Genomic DNA, 22169 nt, shown 5'->3' on the forward strand with positions numbered 1-22169 from the left:
CAGACTTCTTAAGTGATAATATACAAACTTCATATAGCCCTAAAGATGATAGAGCACGTTTCATTCTAGATTTTAAAAAATTCTAGAATTAAAACAATATTCAAAGTTAGACATATTTGTACCCATACAGGTGGGAGTTTAAGAGAGATGGAGATGCAATGACATGTATAGTAGCATTATTCAAAATTGCCAAGAAGTGGAAACAATCCAAATATCCATTAATGGATGCATGTATGAACAAAATGCAGTGTATACATACAATGGGATATTATCCAATTTTAAACAGCAGTCAAGTGCCCACACATATTTCAACATGGGTGAACCCTGAAAACAGTATGCTAAATAAAATAAGCTGCATACAAATGGACAGATATCATGTGATTTCACTTATATGAGGCATCTAGAACAGTCAAATTCTTAGAAACTGAAAGTGGTTATTGGGGGTGGGTGGGACTGGGTAATGGGAGTTATCGTTTAATAGGAACAGTTGTAGTTTGGGATAATGAAAAAGTTCTAGAGATAGTGGTGCACAAAAACATGAATTACTTAATGCCACAAGTTTGTGCTCTTTAAAGTGGTTAAAATGGTAAATTTTATGTTACACACATATTATCAATTAAAAAAAAAAGAGAAAGATGGATGAAAAAGCTAAAGTTTTATGCCATTTAAACAATTACCAAGGGCTTAGTATTGTAAATTAAAAATTAAACCAAAAACAAAATTATCAAAGAGCAATGGCAGATACACCCACTTTCACTTTACAATAAAGGAAAGGATTCATAATAAAGAATTAGTACCACAACATTTAGCATAACATTCACAAATTAAGAAAGTATATAAGCTGACCATCAATTTTCCCTAACAAATGACTACCTCAGTTGTTTCAACCACTGAAGTTAGCCAACTTCTGGTTAAATCACTTGCCTTGAGTTCAAAATTGGAGTTGATTCTGAGTTTGGAAAATGACTTTCCAATTACTCTAAGTCCTAAGAGCCCTGTGTGAGTGACTTAATTCTACGTGAGTCTGCAGTTTGTTTTGCTGTTCAGAGCTGGACACTAAAACATAAAATTTAGATTTAGAGAGTGTCAAAATCATGATTTATGAGTTCTGCTAGAACTGGATCAGTGTTAGTTATCTATGGCATGAACTGACCATGGAAGCCCAGGTGTGATAAGAATAAATGGAGCCTGATGCAGCCAGTATTCTCTAAATCATTCTTAAGGTGTTGTATGTGTTTACTCCAAGATCTAAATTTCAAAATTCAGAAACTCAAGAGTATGGCTGTAAGTAAAGTCCTTTAAAAACCGGCTGATATGGGCTGAAACTATGGCTCAGTGGCAGAGCGCCTGCCTACCATGTGTGAGGCACTGGGTTCAATCCTCAGCACCATATTAAAAATAAACAAATAAAATAAAGGTATTGTGCCCATCTACAGGAAAAAAAACAAAACAGGCTGTTGATTAATATCTCAGAGTAATCATCAAAGAGTTCCTCTTTTCTGATACTGATCTTCCTAGACTACAAGATTAGAAAAAGGCTTTCAGGGTACAGATCTAGAAACCAAGGTTGCATGAGGTGAGTCATTTTGGAATGGGGAAATCAGCAATATATATTATTTGATTATTAAAATTTTAAGTTGTTGGAGTTTCAGAAGACTCTCTGAAAGAGCACAAAGAAATAGATTTTGGAAATGTAGTACATAAACATAAAACCTCTATTCCTTTTGTGTGAATGAACATTTCCCAAGTGATATACTTACAATAGATACCTTGAATCCCTCAACCAGGTAGGTGAACATCTCTCTTTGAAATGGGTTGAAAACAGAAGGCTGTTCATGATGCATATTTTCCTCAGAAATTTCAGTCTGGGAAATTGAGGTCTTGTTTTGAGTTGCATTTTCTGGAGTTCTTAAAATGTCAATAATGTCTAAATTAAACTCTTTGAATTAAAAAAAAAATTATTAGTCAAATCACAATACTTCCATTATAAGTGATAATTATGCTTGTAAAAATATTTTATGCAATTGCTAATTCAATTATCACAATATAAATGTGGGGGGGGTATTCAAGACAGTATATACAGTATAGTAGAGGAAGAATTCACCTAAAATAATGCAGATTTAAAAATACATTAAGTCACGAAATCATAAATAAAAGATTTAACTTACTAGTAAAGATGAGTTAAACTGCAAAATTATTAGAACCGTAAGGCTCTTGTACAAATCAAACATAAAGACCTCATAATAATTTGCATTAGCTAGATCTGCAGAACTGTTTCACTGTACGTACAATCCAATTACTGTGATAATTCTGGTTCAGTTTTGGAGTATAGCCTGGGAACTGTTACACCAAATGTAAATTACAAAAGTTAAGACAAAATATCCCCCTTGGGTTTTCTGCTTTTCTAGTGATTAACAATCATTCTTTTCTTTTCCCTGCCTTTCTGAGGTTACCTAAATTTTTTTTTCCCAGCTTTATTGGGGCATGATTGAGAAACAGACATTGTGTATGGTGGGTATTTAAAGTGTAAATGTGATGCACTGGCTTACATATACATTATCAATGATGCCTCAATCAATCTGCTACCTACTACACACTTCTATCTATATAACATTCCTTTTTTTGAGATATGGTCTTGCTGTGTTGCTCAGGCTGGTCTCAAACTCCTGTCACTGTCCTGATAGTGACATTGTACTATAGTTTTGCAAGATTCACTGGGGGAAAACAAAGTAAAAGGTACACAGGATCTCCCTATTATTTCTTAACAACTTAATGTGAATCTATAATTACCTTAAAAGAAAAGTTCAAATATTAGAAGTACCAAATTACTCTAAAATCAACAGTCAATCTAGGATTCCATTTAACATATTAAAAATCATCCTTTTATTCCAGACTATCCATTCCAGGTAAGAAATTCCTTTAATAATGTAGACGTTAAGAACAGAAAAAAAATGCAGTTTAAAAATTTGAAACCTAATGGGTGCCCTCTGAAGGTACTTTTCTTTACATTCGCTGTCTGAGGAAGGACAAGCCAATTCTGCCGTCCTACCTTGGTAAATAATCCTGTTGACTGCTAGGACAGTGAGCCTCTGCAGCCTCTGGGCGAGCTCTGCCTCAGTGGCCTGGCTAGGGCTCTCCTGGCTCATTCTTCTCTGCATCATGGTGTGGAGCTCATCGCTGGCCACTGAGCGCATTTTTGTCAGAAGAGATTCTGTCTGAGCCAGGGGATATTTTCTAGGACCTTCAAGTATATAAATGAAAACGTGCAAAGCCAGTGTTAACAACAATCAAGAAATCTACTTTTACTACAACTTTTTGGTTATTAGACCACAAAAAGACAGACTTATTTATCATAAAATAAATTTATACAAAGGAAAGAAAGAGAAAAAAATTAAAAGAAAGTGATATTTTCCCCTTTTCCAAGAAGTGCAACAGTACTTCTGGTTCTGAAGTCCAAAATAATCAGGTCAAAGCCCATGATATAGTTTAACAGGAAGAATATCATTTTTGAATGTTTGAGTCTTCTGAAATATTCAAAGTTTTAGATGGGCATAAGTGGTTCAGAATGTTTTGGTAAAATAATTTTCAAATACTGTTTCACTTCCCTGTGTTTCAAAATCATCAACAGAGTTTTAAAGTATGTCATGTTTAGTAAGAATGTTACTATTTCTGGATAATTACTGTTGTTGGATTTTAAAAAGTAGTTTTGAAAATTATATATGATGACAAAGTAGAAATTAGCCAATAAAAGTGAAGAGATCAGAAGGGTGAATGTAAGCCCAGTGATTTGCTATTAGAATGATTTGGGGCAGATGCATCATTTGGAATTCAGTGCTACATGAATATTTCCTGAGAAATTCTTTGTCAGATTGGACAGACTGGAGTGGTGCTCTTGCACCATTACTGCACCTGCTCTGGAAGGTACCACACCTGTAGTGCATCCAGGAGAAAACATGGGGGAGGAGTCTTGATTTAATGGGCTGAAGGAGAAGGGCATCGGAAGTTGACCATAGGAACCAAAATGACGTCTTGGCAGGTGAGGAATAATGGAACCCTTCATTGGAATTGAACCTTTGTTTTAATCATGAAAATATGTCAATTTCCATAAATAACTTCTATAAAAATGACTTATGTATGAGTAAACTATAATAGATTTTGATGACTTATCCTGCGAGACATTTAAAAATTTTATAGTTATTTTACATTGCACATTTTGGTGGGTAGAGTCACCTTTGGGGCAAACAAAACAAAAAGAAACAACAAGAAACAAACAAAAAGAATAAGTATCCTGGTTGTACGCTGGTTGCATTCAATGATAACACTGTCAGGCAGAGTCCTTAGTTCAGGCAGATTCTTCCCCGATGTCTATGTCTCTGACCACTTTCCCACTGGTGATTGACAGTTGCCATCCAGAGGGAGGGCAGGGAACAGAAAGAAGGAATGCTGTCCTGTCCAGCACTGCATGCTGGGAAAGTGGGAAGCATGTCAGCACTCCTGCATCGAGCCACATGGAGTTGGTGTGGCCTTAAGTAAATTTCTTTCTAAGCCTCAATTTCCTCATATGTAAGATGTGGATTAGAAAGATAATAGAATTTACCTCACAGATAGATATTTATCATTATCTCACAGTATATTCAATGTATTTATTTATATGCTTATTGCTTATTCTAATTCAAGTTCCAAGAGGACAGGTAAAATAGTAGCTGGTACATGGTTGGTACTCAGTAATTATTTGATGATTGAATGAATGGATCAAGAGTGTTATTTGGAAAAAAAAAAAAAAGAGTGTTATTTGCTGGATTAAATTAAATAATGGATGTGAAACACAATACCTGCCTCATTCTTTATAAAGAATAAAAAATTGTTAATGGCTGGTATTTTTATTGGCTAAAAACAAAAAGGAAATTCATTTGTATGTGAATTATATTAATAATACAAAAATATCTACTGTCTGTATGAATGACAATTTAGATACATATATATAATGTATATAATTAATATATAAATAATTTCCCAATGCTGACTAACTTCATGCATTCAGATGACATGTAAAGTTTTTTGATATTGATATGCAAGGAAGCAGAGAGGACACTTTTAAAAGAATGTACTTTACTGTCCTGTTTATAATGGCAAAAACAAACAAGTTACAAAACTTTGTTTACTGATAAAAAGGAAGAATATCATGATACATCAATTCAAGAGATTATCATGAATTCATTAAAATATTTATTGATATGGAAAGATGTCTATAATATATTAATTAAAATAGAAATCAGTTTGTAAATAGTAGGCACACAGCATGATGCCATTTAGGCAAAATTACATCTCTCTTCCATATATATATCCATGCCAAGAAGAGACACAGAGGCCAAGGAATTGGGACTCTGTTCCCTGAAGAGAAGGGAACTCAGTGCTGTTTGCAGGATGGGGTCCTGCAAAGGGAGGTGTTTGCAAGGTATCTACTGGCATGTAGGAACCTGTGCAGTATACTACTAGACCTGGGACAGGAAACAATCTACCTGGGACAAAAAAGAGGTACAAAGGTCGGCCAGCTCAGGTAATAAATAATAAGGGCAGAGAGTTTAGTTACATGAATGTTTCAGAAGTTTCATCTATGGAAGTTTTATTTAGAAAAAGTTAAATTACTGTAAGACATATGTTTACAAATTTTTCTATATGGGTGAGGTTTTTAGGACTTTAAAATTCTGCATAGCATTAAACACAAATAAGTGAATTAGTGTGAATAGAAGAAAGATTTGGTATTAAAAGTCATTAAGTCTGTAAAGGTAATTAACTTTAAGAAAAACAATAGTGCTCTGTTTGGAGATACTTAAGTGTTTGTGTAAACAAATGATGTACACATACATGTATGTGCTCGTATCCTGTTTGTGGTTTTAGTTATCTTTCCGGATTATGTTTGTATAAAGGGAATAGCAGACTTTGTGGAAAACCTAAGGAGGTCTTTTAACATCAATATGGATTATTGGATAACATGTGCTAATTTACAGCTGGTTCTGATGCCATGTGCATTCTAACTGAGTACATGCCAGAGGCCATCGCCTGCCTGATTACTGCACCAACCCCTCCTTGACTCTCCACTACCTCTTTTGCTCTCCTTTAATTCACATTCTATAGAAGCTGGAGGCATTTTTTTTTTCCTCCTACAGTACTAGAAATTGAACCCAGAGTGCTATACCACTGAGCTACACCCCCACCCCTTTTCATTTTTTATTTTGAGAGAGTCACTAAGTGTCCCGGGCTGCCTTGGAACTCGAAATCCTCCTGCCTCAGCCTCCCAAGCAGTAGAGATTACAGGTGTGTGCCACCATGTTAGGCTCAGAGTCACACTTACAAAATGAACGTCTGATTAGATCATGCCCACTGATTTAAAACCTTGACAACTTCCCATTAGGAAAAAATTCCCAACTCTCTGAAACCATCCATATGGTTATCCATGAATTGGCCCACACCATCCTGGACAGCCTCATCTAGCAACACTCTCCTCCAGGGCCACATTCCAGCTAGAGGGCTTTCTTTCAGTTTTCTGAACAAGTTGAGCTCTTCCCCAACCTTGGACCTGTTGCCTATGCCTCTCATTCTACCTATAACACTTTTCCTTGACTCTACCTGCTAACTCCTTTCTTATCCTTTATGAATATACTGAAATTTCACTTCCACAGAGACCTGAAGTAAATCCAGTCGCCCTACTATGCTCTATTACAGTCCTCTGCACTTCCATGTTGTTTGATAATCTCTTCAGGGGCAGAATATGTTTTTTAATTATTGTAACTCCAAAATTTAACCTAGTGCTTGACATGGTAGATGGCTTAAGAAATAACTGATCAAGAACTGAAAATAAAGTAGTGGAATAGTTTCCTTTGGGAGGAAAATTTTCTCAAATTTTATAGTTCAACTTTTTAACCTGAGAAATATTTAAGATACGAAAATATAGGAAAATCAATCTACTTTCAATTTATAATTATTAAAATGTTACTTTAATACTCACCAGCAATGCTCCTCCGCTTCTGAAACACAACATGATGGGGGGCAGAAGGTAAGTGGACTGAATCAGGAAGGCTTTCAGAGTCATGATTCGCAGTGCTCCTTATGAACTCCATGGCCGCCTGGAGGACTCTAAGCTGCAGAGCAATAGCCATATCTAAAAACAGAAGAGACTAGAATGTTATCTAGCTAAGAGTTGACTTTTTAAATTTTTACATATTTCATATATCCAATATTGTTTAGTTATCTACCATCTGAATAATAATATCCCAAATAATACATAATATCCATATCTAAACAACATTTTATTAGATATTAATTAAATTTTTTTAAACTAAAATGTTTTTAATTTAATTTTTTTTTAAATTTGTGACAGTGATTTTTATTGTACTAAAGGATTTTCTTGAGCACATGCAATTATAGACAGGAGTCGGCTACGAAGAGGTTTCTTAAACTACAGTTGTATTAGGAAGATTTCAGTTTGACAGTGCAGTATTTATGCCACTGTCAAGCTTATTTTCAAACACTTCTAATATTCTTTACAATACCATATGATTTGCAAATTTAATTTTACTATTCATTCATTAAGAAAATATACTGAGAAAGGTAATTATAGATTTTACATAAAAAACAGTAACATTTACAAGTGAATATTCCTCTTTTAAAATATCAGTACTATTGTTTTTACACAATTATTTTGCAAAAAAAATTCTGAAAAGATAATAATTCATATTTAGAGTGATAAACATTGTTAATTTCATAGCATTAAGGTCTCATTTCAATAAAGCAGTACAGTTTGTTCTTTTTAATTTTAATTAGGAATATATGACAGCAAAATGCATTTTGATTCATTGTACACAACTGCAGCACAACTTTTCATTTCTCTCAATGTGGGTTCTCAAATTCAGCATTTTAAAACTATGTTTAAAAGCAATTTTAAAGCAAATATCCAAATGGACTCTATGAAATTTTAAAGGAAAAAAGTAATACATGAATTTATATCATTTTACATAATTGTTTCAAAGAACATTTTTTTTTTGGTACCTACAGCAAATGTTCAACCCACAATTCTCACATTTCCAAGTTATACCTTCACTTTAATATTTGCCATTAAAGAAAACTATAGGGCATGACTATTCCACATAGAATTTCAATTCTACTTGGCAAGAAAAACCAGTAGCTGCTGGCAGTTTCCTATGATGTGCTGCCAGCTACTAGTCAAGGCATCACTATCTTTACCACTCCAAAATGCTGCCTTTTAAAGCCAATCAATATCATCACAAAGTTACGGTTAAGCCTTTAGAAAAAAAGAGTTACCAAGAGAAAAGAAATTAGGCCCAAAAATTGTTTGGCTTCCTCTCAGATCCATAAAAATCCATAAATCTTACTTTGTGTCCTCTTGTTTTTGCTATTTTGAAGATATCCAAGGAGTACAATAAGGTCTTCAATAACTCTAAAATACTGTGAGCCCGAGGAACTGCATGCATGAATCGTCACTGCTATGAAAAGTTGCTGTATGTCACAGGCAAGCAATCTGTATTCATTCACAGGAAGGCTGAAGATGACCAAAACACAATGCAGGACATTGTAAGAACCAATAATTTAAGACCACGAGAACTGGTTTCAATTCCCATTCTACCAGCATGCATTTATTCAATATTTATTCATATTCATTCTATGGCAGGCAGCACATTGTATACTAGGAACAAAAATGAGAAGATACACTTTGACTTCTGTCAAAACTATAATCTTTACCAGACAGGTAAAGAGATCATTATCAACAGTAAATGGTGGTAAATGCAACAACAGAGGTTAACACAAGATACCGTGAGAATGCAGAAGCAAGTTCCTAGTCCGCACTGAGGGGGAAGGGTATGAGGGTATGAGCAAAACCACAAAGAAAGGCTCCCCAAAGAAGGTGAGCCTGAGAAGATCAATTAGCCTTCTGAACCTTACTTGTGTAAACTATAGTTATTTTAAGGATCAAAAGAGATAATAGGTTTGAATGTGTATTATTCACTTCTAAATATATACTAAATATGAATCAGTTACTTCTGTCCCTCAATTTCAGCCTTGATAACCTACTTTGGTGTATGTTGTTAGACCTCTATACTTCCCTCCATTCATTTTTTTTTTTCCAAATCAAGCAAGGGTTAGACATGGTAACTGCATATAGAGCAGCACATGGGGACTATCAACAAGCACAATTCATCCTTTTACAGAATAGAAGCAAAAACTACTTTTAGAACAAGCTGCAGGTACCCTTCCCAATTTATCAATTTCACAAATTGTACTGAAAGTAAGACTAAGCATTTTGAGGAAATAATACTTGGTATTTCTTTTTATTTCTCATATGCCAAGTATATAGAGCCTAAATATAGTAAGTGTCCAATGAAAGTTGAACTGAGTAGAGTAGAAGTCGTCTCTGGCCTAGAGAATCACTAAAGATATACTGTCTTTTCTCTGAAAGAATACAGATAACATTTAATGCTTTAATATGCAATAAGATGGTGCTTCTAAAGATTTGTATCTTATCATTATGCTAGTAAAAATGGTATGCTGTGCATCATAAATGGAGACATCAAAGATATAAAATCTGAATAAAAATCTAATCTCAACATATTTTTAAAGCTGTTAATCAATTGGTGGAAGCCTTTTGTCAATGTACTTTTGACTACTAGAAATTAATTTATGATAATAGTGATAGAATATGACTATTATGAATTAATTTATTCAGGGACAGTGATAGAGTATGCTAATAGTAAGATAGCATGGTGAGTTCAAAACAGACTTTTGAAGTGAGACAGATTCAGTCCTCAAGTTCTCTCTTGTTTACTGGCTGTGTGATATTCAATGAGCTACTGTATCTCTCTTATCCTCAATTTCCTATTCCTGATGAGGATAACAATTTTTATAATCCTATGATGGAAGCTTAGCAAATCTATTTGGGGGCAAATACCCTCTTCATAACTAAACTTTGTTGGAAATTATGCCCTCTCCAAGCTAATTTAATTTCAAAATTTTTGTAGCAAAGAACTTTGAAAGCATTATGAAAAGTTACACTTTAAAGTTAGCTCTTACTAAAGTTTCTTTTTCTTTTTAATTTTTTTTAAAGAGAGAATGAGAGACAGAGAGAGAGAGAGAGAATTTTTTTAATGTTTATTTTTTAGTTTTCGGCGGGCATAACATCTCTGTTTGTATGTGGTGCTGAGGATCGAACCCGGGCCGCACGCATGCCAGGCGAGCACACTACCGCTTGAGCCACATCCCCAGCCCTAAAGTTTCTTTTTCTAAAGGACTTATCAGGTGTAAATTTGAGTAACAATTTAAAACTTACCTTTTTTCTAATCCATTCAAAGCTGCTACTGTGTTACATAACACATAGAGCAGACCATTATCCAACAACATGTCTGCTACCTTAGAACAAGAATTTAAAATTTGGAGAAGAAGTAAAAGACCATTATGCAAGAGTATGTTGTCATACAGAGAGGTCTCTATTAGTCCCAGAATAGGAATGACAGACCACTTCTGAAAAAGTCCCATGTTCTTTACGTCTTCCAGGTCAAATCTATTATAAAAAATAAAATTAAGAACATGTTAGAAGCAATAGTCACAAAATAAGAAAAAAATGGGCCATTATGTTAGCCTGATTTGATACTATAAATTTGGGTCATTTTGTTAACCCAATTTGAAGCTATAAGAAAATAAATTTGGGAAATAAGGATCCTTAACCTTTTTAAAGATTATAGACCCTCTTCAATAATAAGATAAAAGCTGTTGCCAGAAGTTCATCCCAAGATGAATATGTAAGCATTAAAAAAAATATGTATACCATTTTATATCTGTAACTGACTTTAATCCATTCACGTGCCACTTATGTCCAAGGCATTCCTGCTACATAACAAGCATACAGGATTATTATTGTTATTTTACATAGTATTTGAAAGACAGTGAGCTAGTAAGAAGAGGTTCAGCACAAAGGAATGAATGAATCTTAAGTTCTTGTCCCAAAACTATTTTCCTTTGTGATGCAGCAAAATTATTTAAGCACCTCACCTGTCAAATATGTGTGATGATATCTGCCCTACTTTCTTTTCAAGAATCAGAGGAGATAATGCAGAATCGCTTTGAAAAAACTAAAAGCTATATGCAAATGAAAAGTGCTATTGAAATCTCAATAAATAAGTAAATTCCTCAGGATCTGAATCTGTCTACTGTAATAAGGAGAAAAACATTTCTCTTTATCATAAACAGAAATAACAAAAAATAATTTTTCTGTGAAAATTTTGGGTGAAAAATATTCTTTTACTTTGTACTTATTTGCTAATCCTTCAGCACTACTCCAGGGCCAAATCTCAGGAATCAGGACATGCAGGGATTTCAAGTGAGGGTCTCTCTCTTCTTCCAGAAGACCTGAGGCTCTGAGGGGGGGGAGGAGGTCCTGCTCTGACTCCTATAACCCGTGGTTGAGAACATGTGAGCAAACTCTCTTTTCAGGTAACTTTCTCATGTTAGTACTACAAGCCAAGTCTTACTTTATCACTTTCTTTCATTTGATACAGCACTTCTTTGTTTCTAATTTTTAGCTAGTGAATAAAATACAAAGGAAGAAGTAATATTGGAAAGGATATCATATGCAAATAATAAATTGATTTACCTGGAAAATGACTAGATTTTTTTCTAAAGTTGACAAATGATTTTAAGAGTGTACTTACTAAATTTGACAGTTAAGATTAAAAAAAGAAACAATTACGGTGGAAGAACCCACTTACTCTTCATCAAGGCCAATATGTCGACCAAAGAACATTTCAATGAAGCATTCTAACAATTCCTGAGTCCCTCGATGCAGATATAACTGGTTGGCTAACAAGGAAAAGCCACGATTCTTCAGAAATTTATCTTTTTGTTCCTTAGATGCTCTATTAAAATATGCATGTAAGAGCTAAAGAAAAAATTCATGACAATTTAGATCATATGTTAAATGTGATATAATACATACAAGTCAGTATAAATACAATCATACTTGTATTTATAAGTTATTGTCTAAGTTATTCAGAAATATAGAACACAGAAAGCTCAATGAAAGACCCCCTCTATAGTAAGAGGAACTTTGTCTCTGACTGTGGAACGCTAGGGGTGTCTCTCTCTCAAGAGACTTTTTAACACTGCTATGATGGAAAACCAGCCTTTTCAGCAGAGCAGGGACACCTAGCAGACTGGCAGCCTTGGTGGAGTTTAAGTGGAATGAATACATGTGCTTAATTCTGAAGGAAATAAAATCAGTGCACGAGGCTCTCCCTGTAAATCTATATCTATTTGCTTAGAGCTCTATTTCTAGACTACTTGACAGGTTATTTATCCTGAACACAGGCCTGATTTTCCACCCTTCCTGTTTTAAAGACAACGTGTATACAACTTAATTACTTTCCAGAACCACTCCTCTCATGGTTCTGAACTTAGATGGATCTTAGCTCCATTCCATAGATTTCAAGGTGAACTCACTTTGGGCTTTTCTCCCCACCTGAAATTATGAAGGCACCTTTCTCTCTTCCACCCTAGTAAGTCTCTCAAATCTGTTGGTCCTTTGACTTCATTACTCCAGGCTGGAAACTCCTGAATTCCCCTGGACTTCCAGGTGAGCCTGTGGGACTGGTGGTCTCTCCCCTGATTACTATGCTAGCCTGTGAAGGGAGCATGTCCACCTCTCCCTATTTTTCAGTCCCTCCCTCACAGTGGTGACAGACTACCATTCCCCAAACATCTATTTTTATTGCCTTATTTAAAAAGTTTCCTAAGTTGACAGCATACTATCCAGTTGTTTCCCCCCACGAATCCTTCCCTGTGTCTCCATCAGAATTATCTGCTCCCCCTCTGCTCGCATTCTTCTTTATCAGTGCCGCCACTGCAGCATGCATCACGGTCCCTTGCCTTTTACGTGGTTGGGTATGTGACCCTCTTCTTCACAGGACCACAAATTCCTTGAATGCAGGGGCTCATGTTACTCCCCTCTGTACCCCACAGAGCAACCAGCTCAGTGCTCTGCGTGTGAAATGGAAGCACAATGAATACTAGGTGGAACTGCAAGTGGTTATACAATCTTTACATCCAAACAAACTAAAGAGAATGAGGATCTTTAAAAGACCATTCCAGCGCTTGGTTGCTTTCTACTCAAAGCCATTCATATCAAACATTTATTCATTTGACAATCTATTTTGGACAACTCTTATATACCAGACACGAGATATGAACAGAGTTTATTTTCATGTGAGAGATTAAAACATAAGTCCACAGAATAAGTGAAAGATAATTATAAGACATAAACAGGATGCTTTGATGGAAAAAATAAAGAGTAGTGCTAGAAGGAAGTAATTTTGATAAGGTGATCAGGGAAGTTCTTTTGAGAAGATGACATCTGAGCTGACACCTCAGGTCTAAACTCTGATGCTCTGTCTGTGCAGGCGAGATCTCAGTGAACCAAACTTACCTTGTGAATTTTTGTGACATAGATTTACTATATGTTTAGATACATGAATTTATTGGTAGATTTAAAAAACATTGGAATAAATAAATATATGGATAACTTAAAACTGGATAATACACACAAAATATAAATAATAAAAAACCATATTTAGTTCATTATTCCTAAATATAAAATAAAGCTTCAAGTCTATTTTACATAAATATTCAAGTTTTTAAATTATACATATGTTTAGTTTCTGAATTAAAACAGCATTCATGTAGTGTTTGCGCTTACTTTAATAACTCCTTGTTGTATAGCTGGTGAAGGGTGGTTAACGAGGACTAAAAGTGTATCTGCTTGAATGATCTTGTCCATCACATCCTCAAGCATCACATCAGGCAGGATGAGAAGAACGCCACTTAAGAGTTCATACAGTCCACAGCAGACAGGTTCTAAACAGTCTTCAGTTACACTAAAACAGAGACCAAAAAGTCTCACTAACACAGGGTAAGGGTAACACCACATGATGATTACCCTAAGAACTGTGCTGAGTGGTAATTTTAAAATGTAAAACAAATCTCATAAGGATTAGGGAATGTTTCCAAATTTAACTGTGATTAACACACTTGCCATCACGTTTTATCACTGGCATTTTTAGGAATATAGTACACTAAACACTATTCTATTCTGTGTTTATGATGCTTAGTACTGGAGTGATTGCCATTTTTGCTATTTATTTTAAATTCAATTTAAAATTCAGTTCTCAGTGGCATTGGCCACGTTTCAACAGGCATGTTTCAAGTGGCATCTGTGGTACTCTCCACCGCAGAGAAGACATTTACATCATCACAGAAGATCCCACTGGGCAGTACTACTTGAGATGCCAGTAGGAATAAGAATCAATCTGATTGTTTCCATGAACTAAGGGGTTTTTCTCTAATAATTCCAAGAAATAAAATAAGCCACAAGAGATATTTTTCTTTGAGAGCTATTTAAGCCTTTGGTTGAATGTGGAACTCAATACTACCTAATATTAAAATGAGGAGAAAGGCACTTTCCGTTTGGTATCAACATAATGAAATATCAGAAGTGGTGTAATGAAGACATTTCTAGAGTGTAGAGATTCTTCAAAGAATATTTAAAGAGGGAGGGATGCACAAAAACTATGTGAGTACCTGTGAGCACTTGCAGCACAGTTATAGTTTGGCTCGTAACCAAGAGAAAAGGCAAAGTTTTCCCAGTCCTCAGTGTTCCTGTCAACAAGACTTGGCCACCGGCCCACAGCTGCAGATCCATTCTGTGAAGGAAAAGCTAGCCCAAGACTTGCAATGGTGCTGTGGCTTTGCTGGAATGAGGCCAGTCCCTTCAGGTTGTCTGGTCGGCGTGGGCAGGACTCATCCCCAGGGCTTTCATCATCTGACCGGGGTTCTGCTCCTAGGTCTTTGTGATCTACTCTGACCACAGGAGATCCCAGTGTTCCTTTTGGGACAACACTGGCAAAGTTGTGGGCTGTGAAAGCAGCATCCACTTCACAGACAGTTTTGGCAGACTCGCAGCTACTGATGAGTGCATCCTCTTTGCCTGTTTTCAGCACATTGAACTCCCCTAAAGGGTTCTGTGTCTCTGGCTGGGCAGCAACATACATATCTACAATGTTTCGTAACTTGTCAATACTACAACCCAAACTTCCAGTCAGTTTTAGTGGCTGCACTTGTGAACAGGTAGGAAATGATGGCAGGCTTCTGGAACGCGGCAAGTGGGCAGCCATCGGCTGTGGAATAACAGTGGAGGAACTATCTCCTAGGAAGAGCAACAGAAAAATACTACTTAAAAAGCTGCTAAGAGGGACCACTTCTCTGTGCACTATAAGTCTCAGTCATGGTGAAGGCCCACCTTCTATTGTTAAAGAATCTATTTAGGTTAATTTCCCAGCAACTGCTTAACATGCTTAAGCGCCAGAACTATTTTTCTTTTAACCACATTTTATTAAAATCTTTCAAGAACATATGCCTTTTCCTGTTTCTTTAACAAAATGCAATATTGACCACATGATTTAAAGTCATTAGGATTAGTGGTTCTGCTGAAATTAAATGAATGAAGTGAAACAATTTATTCAGGCCAGCAGACACATGGATATGGTGAAAAGACCCGATGCTTTGCAACTAGAGATAACCAGATTAAAATGTCAGTTCTGTTAGTTCAGTGGCCTCAGTTAGATCACTCAATTGTACCATATGAGCAGTGTTTTTGCAAACACAAAACGAGAGTTCAGAATATCTACTTTGCAGGTTGCTTTCAGGATTAAGAAAGACCTATAGCATAGTGCCTGGCATATAATAAGTGCTCAATAAATGGCAATTTTATTGTTATTAAACAGCCATAAAAATAAATAAATAAATAAAGGTATCATGTCCATCTGCAACTAATGTTTTTTAAAAAAAGAGTAATTTGGAAGACTGAAAAGTACTGTTGACATAAAGACTTGAATACACTTACTATATAAATACAAGAAGGAAGTGATTCTGAACAAACAGAAAAATGATAGGGAAACATTAAAAGCCCTGGTACAGTCTTCAGCAGTGTGAGGTTAGTCAGACTGAGGCCAGGTTAGGGATTTTCAGGTTAGGAAAACCAACAGGGCTGGGGCTGTGGCTCAGTGGTACAGTGCACGCCTAGCACGTGCGAGGCCCTGGGTTCAATCCTCTGCACCATATAAAAATAAATAAATAAATAAAGATATTGTGTCCAACTATAACTAAAAAAATAAATAAATATTTTTTAAAAAGAAAACCAGCAGGCCAAGGGACAAGGAAACTGAAGATGATGTCAAGAAAACTGCCGAAGTTATAGGCTAATGGGATCTTGGCTGGATAGGGAAAGCAGAGGCAAAAAAACCTTGGGAGTGTGGTAAAGAAACCAGAAAAGCTGGGCATGGTGATTCAGCTATTCGGGAGGCTGAAGCAGGAGGATTCTAAGTTCAACATTATTACAGGCAGTGTAGTGAGACCTCATCTCAAAATCTGAAAAATTAACCCTAAGAAAATTAGAAAGACAGGATGTTATGATCAGAGAGTGGATTAGAAAGGTTGGGTGCATCCTCTCTGTCATTTTCCTGTGAATCCCCAGAGGATTCTGTTTCTCTATTGGCTAGGGGCTAAAGCTGCCAAAGAGTCTGCTCAAAAGACCTGGAAAGATGGAGACGTGATTGCATTTGAAAATGTTGCAGAGCGATGCACATGATTGAGAAATTGATCATAAATGTAGAACAAACAGTGGAACCCTGTCTCAGGTGTGCTTGGAGGCCTTGTTGATGATCACGTCCATGACGGACGGGACAAGAGTGTGGGGCTGGAGTACTGGATGGTCATCCATCTACCAATGAAGCTGTCTAGAAAGACATGCTCAGGTAGGAAGGAGAGAGTAAAACAAAGAAACCAGGGTTTTGAAGAAAATAGGAAAATAAATCAATGGTTTAATGAAAGATAAATGACTGTGATAACAGAGGACAGATAATGTCAGAAAGTATGAGCCTCAGCCACTCAATCTGTTCTCTAGGGAACTTGTGTTAGATAGCTCTTATTATATTGTGAATTATAGATACCAGAAAGTAGTAAAAATGGGTTCTTTAAATACATCATGCTTAAGTTTAATATTCCATTTATTTTAGTCTAGAACTAAAATATGTAGGGGTATACTTTCATTATTGCTATTTTTACCTTCAGGTGGTGAAGCAGTAAAACCAGATGGGCTTATTACCACAAATCCAGGGCTAGCAAGGGATCTCCCTCCACTGTTAGAATGCCTCAGGTACATGATTGACTGCATTTTCTCCTGAAAGATCTTACCATCTACGATTAAAAAATAAAATTGAGATAGCAAAATATTAAAAAGGGGTAAATAAGAACATAACCTTAAAAGCAAATAATTAAATACAAATTTCAAATAGATGTTCAAAGAGAAAAATGTGGTATACTTTATCCTAGTGTATACCTGACCTGTGAGGACTTACACTGTGTGACTTATCATTACAAATTTTGTTATTATTGTTGCTGGCCACATTCACTTTGCTTTTTTCCTTCAGGCTCAATCTGTCTTCTGAGCTTCATACTTTAAATTCAAGTGCTTGATTTCTTCAGTGCACCACAAATGCAACAAGTCTGAACTGGACCATCTTTCTGCCTAAAGCCACCCTTGCAGTTCTGTGCTCTGGTTAGTTTGACAACAGCACCAGTTCATTCCCCATGGGGAGCCTGAAGCCACTTGGGCCACTAGTTTTGCTTCCTCTGTGCCAAGTCAGTCACCAGGCGATTCTGACGTTATTTCTGGTTCCCTCAACTTGTTCCCTCCCTACCAGAGTGCTGCATCATCTCTTATCTGGATTGCTGTCACGGATTTCTAAATCACATCCTGATGACATCTTGTCATTTTCAAATCTTCACGGCCATCAGAATTTTCTATCCAAAATGTCAATTTCTGCTTAAAACCTCCCGCTGGCTTTCTGTTGCCTCCTTTCCAAGCTTATTGTCCACAAGCACCTCCATGATCTGTCCCCAGGCCTCTTACCAGGCTGGCTTCTTCCATTTCAGCTGGACCAACTTCTCACAGCTCCTGCCCAAGCCATTTCCTCTGCCTAACGGACCTTCCCTTGGACTCCTACCTACCTTTAAGACTCAGAGCAGGTATCACCTCCTCCAGGAAACCTCTGTCCCCTCAGCCCTCAACAGGCTGTCTGCTATCAGAAAACCAAAACGCTGACTTCCACATCACTGTGCTTTCCACATGGTGTGGTACAATTACCTGCTTCCACCTCTCGCCCACCTCTCTCCCCTCTACTAGGCCTCAGGTCTTGGAGGGGAAGGAAACATATTTTACTTGACTTTGCAATTATCCTGCTCCCAGGATTCTGCACAGTACTTACCCTCTAATATGCTGAACTTAATACAAAGTCATGCTACCTAATTTCATTTGGTCGTTTAGTGTTGCTCATTTATTCATTTATTAGACTTCTTTAAAAGGCTGTTGTATAGCTGGTTTTCCATTCTAAACTACCACCTAGGTTTTTCATAGGTTCACTTCTGCTTGCTTTCTTACAGCACTGCTCTGCCCTAGTTCTTTAAAAACTTATTATTCCATCTTCTCTTATACTGATTCCTCTTTCCTGTTGTAACCTCTAAATAGTGATATTTCCAGTGTCTTATCCTTGGCTCCCTCTTTCCTTCTCTTTCTACATTGCTCTACAGTGATCTCATCTATTCTAAATTGAAACTCACTTTGGCACAGGGAGCTCATTGTAACCTCCCCCATGCTATAACCCTCCTTTCTAGTTGCCTGCTACACGATTCTTACAGAGCACCTCAAATGCAACATGCTTTACAAAACCAAAGCCATTATCTTCTACCCTAGCACCCCATTCATCCCATCCTAACCTTCTCAGTTCTCCTTTTATCCCTCTTTTCCAGTTCTACTGCTACTATGCCTACATTCTGTTATTTCATATACCTACAGATTACTTAATTGGACTTACTGTTCCTAGTTTCCTACTCCTGAATCCTACAATAATTTGCTTACATCACATCTGTGTTCAAAAACAAACAAGTAAATGAGCAAAGCAAAATTAAAAAAAAAAAAAAAAAACTTTTTCAATGATCTCTAACTAGAATACAAGTTCAAAATCTCTAGCCTTTCATTAAAGGACTCATTTAACATGACCTTAGGGAAAATAAATACATAAATGCCTTAATATGGTATTATTTCTCATTTATCCTTTATAGATCCTATATACATACTTAGGAAAAATTTATTACTCTCTATTTTCTCTATTTTCCTCTCTTCAAGTTATTCTCTTTGCTTGAAGTGCTAATTCTCCAATCTACCTATCAAATTCTACCTAAATTCTTCAATGCCCACAACAGATAATTGTGTAATCTGTTAAATACTCTCTGTATATAATGGTCTAATTAAACTCTTTCTCTTTTGAAGTCTCATTAGCTTTACTTTTGTTTCTAATATACACTGTCATCTAAGTGTGTGTTTCCTTTCTCCTAGGTACTCAGGCTCCCTGAAGGCACAGACCATGTCTGGTTCATTCCAGAACCCCGTGTCCTGTTTCTATCCCAGTAAGTCTAGCTCAGACAGGCCATTCAACAAATATCAAACAAATGTGGATCAAGTGGGCCAGTGGGACAGAAGATCGAACAAAAATGTCATACCTACCTATATGCAAAGAGAAGTAGAAGTTTGTGGGGTTGTGACAAACGTAAGTATTAGTAGGAGGGTGAACTGCTAAAAGGAAATTGAAGATAATTGTCAATAATTCCAAATCTGGAGGAGATCCAAGGACTTCTGCAATAATTTTCACAAATGATCTACAAACCTCTCGGGGCATGGATGTAAGCTGCCCCTCTTTGTGTTCCTGAAAAAAATAAAAATCAAACTCTCTTTAGATTTAAAGAGAACAGTTAAAAAACATTTTTCATTTAAATATGATATACTTTTTTAAGCTAGAATTCGGCTGGTTTACTACTCTAATCAGACCTTATTTACCATTATGTTGAGTTGCTATTTTTCAAGTCCAGTAATCTTGTTATTAAAAGCTCATTAAAGCCGATAGCAATTTATCCCACGTATCTTAATAGACTGAGGAAAGTCACATCACTGTGCTTGTGGGCATGGACTCCATAGCTCAACACCTAGGCTTACATTCCGGCTCCTTCATTCCCTGGCAGCGTTATCTCAGGTGTGCTTTTCAACACCTGCACGCTTCCACTTCTCTGTCGATAATATGGGAAGAACGCTAATGCTACTTCACAGAGTTCTTAAAAGGAACAAACACACGGACTCTTAGAACAATGCCTTGCACATAGTAAACTCACACATCCAAGTGAGGTCAGACATGCTTCACATCTTAGAGGTTTTTGTGTTGTTATTGTAAACTTGCACACGCTTTACAGTTGAACATCCATAATCTGAAAATCCAAAATGCTCTAAAATATGAAATTTTTGTGTGCACAGAACTATATTAGTACTACCATCATTACTGTGACTATTGCTCTGACTATGACTATGACTTCCTCTTCTATTATACTGCTTCTATGAAATCCATAGGGAAAACGTGTACATAAAGCCAGTTACACTGTATATCATACATTGATTTACACAGCTCTTTCTCACAATGGCTCTAAAATGGCTTATTTCTAGAATGAGAGGCTAAAAAAGAAGTTACGTGACTAGCTTAAGTGCTACAGAAAATATACAAATAGTGCAACTATAACTTAAACTCAGGCTTCTGATCCCTTACGGCATCATCTACTGCTTGGAATAATGAGACTTGATAGAATGTCAAGTAATTACTAAAGTAGAGACTGATACAACTTGTTTATGTCCGCCAATTCCACTTTCCCAATGGGTAGCAATAGGCTTATGGGTCAAGAGTTTGGGAGGTAAACTTCTTCATCTTCCTTCTCCCTATGTCCAAATACATGTCTCTACATCTATTCCTCTTCGACTCTTAAGCACTACTGAATCAGAGTATTTAAATGGCAGATTTTAATTTTAATTTAGTCTGACTACTACAGATGTGAGAGAACACTGAGTCTCCAAAAACAAACACAAAACTCCTGTGTCAGTATCTCCCAACTGTAGAGTGGCCAGACTAAGGAACATACATCTCTTGACTTCCAGTTCAAAGTTATTTCTGCCACACCATCTGCCTTTCTTCTCAATAGCACCTCTTGAACCTCCCCAACTCTCCTGGTTGCATTATCAGCTGTTCTTTCCTAAGCCATTCCAGCACATGTTTCTTCAAACTTGCTTGCTCCACTTACTCAAAAATAGTCTGGTATTCTATTTCATTTTTTTTAAATCCCTTAAACCAATCTTTTGTAATTCTGTTTTTCTCTTTGCTCTTGCTGCTAGACTTATATAATAGCTTGCTCTTACTGCTCCCATGATCCACCTCACATACTGTCTGAAGTCCCTGAAATCTGATTCTTGTCTTTTCCACAGTACTGATATCTTACAAGGCATTAAGAATGTTCAAGGTCATAGCCCATTTCGGCCAACATTTCTCTGAACTTTCTCCATCACTGGGCTCCACCTTATGTGTATGTTCTTCCCTCCTCTTGCCCATGGCTTTTGCTTTTCTGAGTTTCCTGATTCTTCTCTTCCTCTTCAGCTACCCTTTCTACACCTCTTCCTACAGCTGATTTTTCTGGTTTCACATCCTGAGGATGGATGCTTCCGAAGAAGCATCCATCTAAGCCTCCTATGATCTCTCACCTCAGCCATCCATCCCAAGGTGCCCATCACCTCAGCATCCTACTATCTCTCACCTCAGCCATCCATCCCATGGTGCCCCCCATCTATTCCCACTGCTTTGCAGTCACCACCATTTTTTTTTATAATGTCTTTTATTATCCCAGGTTGAAATTTTATGTCACGTGTGACTCCTGAAGCTCCCATTTTATCAGAAGCAAGTCGTATTCATTAACCTCTTTCATATTTGCTCCCTACTTTTACACTCCCACCCTTAGTGCCTTAGATCAGGCTCTCCACACTGTTCTCAAACTGATCAAACTACCTCATATCCAATGCTCTACCGATTTGCTAATCTTCCTGAAACACCACAGGGGTTCAGACTCCTTAAAGACAAAGACTAACTTCATTTCTTTAAATACTTTCCATAATACCCAATGTAAAGTTATGCTTC

General features: G+C 36.6%; 1 protein-coding gene across 9 annotated transcripts in view; it reads right to left on the reverse strand.

Annotated features, from left to right (window-relative positions):
• Positions 1 to 22169, reverse strand: part of Lyst (lysosomal trafficking regulator) — a 165948-nt gene that overhangs the window by 60302 nt on the left and 83477 nt on the right. For 8 of the 9 annotated variants that reach the window (XM_048800390.1, XM_048800391.1, XM_048800392.1 and 5 more), the window contains 11 exons: positions 19676 to 19874; positions 17179 to 17310; positions 14638 to 15262; positions 13757 to 13934; positions 11775 to 11944; positions 10340 to 10570; positions 8391 to 8557; positions 7007 to 7159; positions 3931 to 4071; positions 3050 to 3241; positions 1761 to 1939 (listed from right to left, as the gene is read on the reverse strand). In XM_048800390.1, the coding sequence (XP_048656347.1) occupies positions 1761 to 1939; positions 3050 to 3241; positions 3931 to 4071; positions 7007 to 7159; positions 8391 to 8557; positions 10340 to 10570; positions 11775 to 11944; positions 13757 to 13934; positions 14638 to 15262; positions 17179 to 17310; positions 19676 to 19874 (2367 nt within the window). The remainder of the gene's footprint in view (positions 1 to 1760; positions 1940 to 3049; positions 3242 to 3930; positions 4072 to 7006; positions 7160 to 8390; positions 8558 to 10339; positions 10571 to 11774; positions 11945 to 13756; positions 13935 to 14637; positions 15263 to 17178; positions 17311 to 19675; positions 19875 to 22169) is intronic. The other variant, XM_015504342.2, reaches the window with a different exon arrangement.

The sequence above is a fragment of the Marmota marmota genome, unplaced genomic scaffold (genome assembly GCF_001458135.2).
Source record: "Marmota marmota marmota unplaced genomic scaffold, marMar, whole genome shotgun sequence".
In the NCBI taxonomy this organism is placed as follows: Eukaryota; Metazoa; Chordata; class Mammalia; order Rodentia; family Sciuridae; genus Marmota; species Marmota marmota.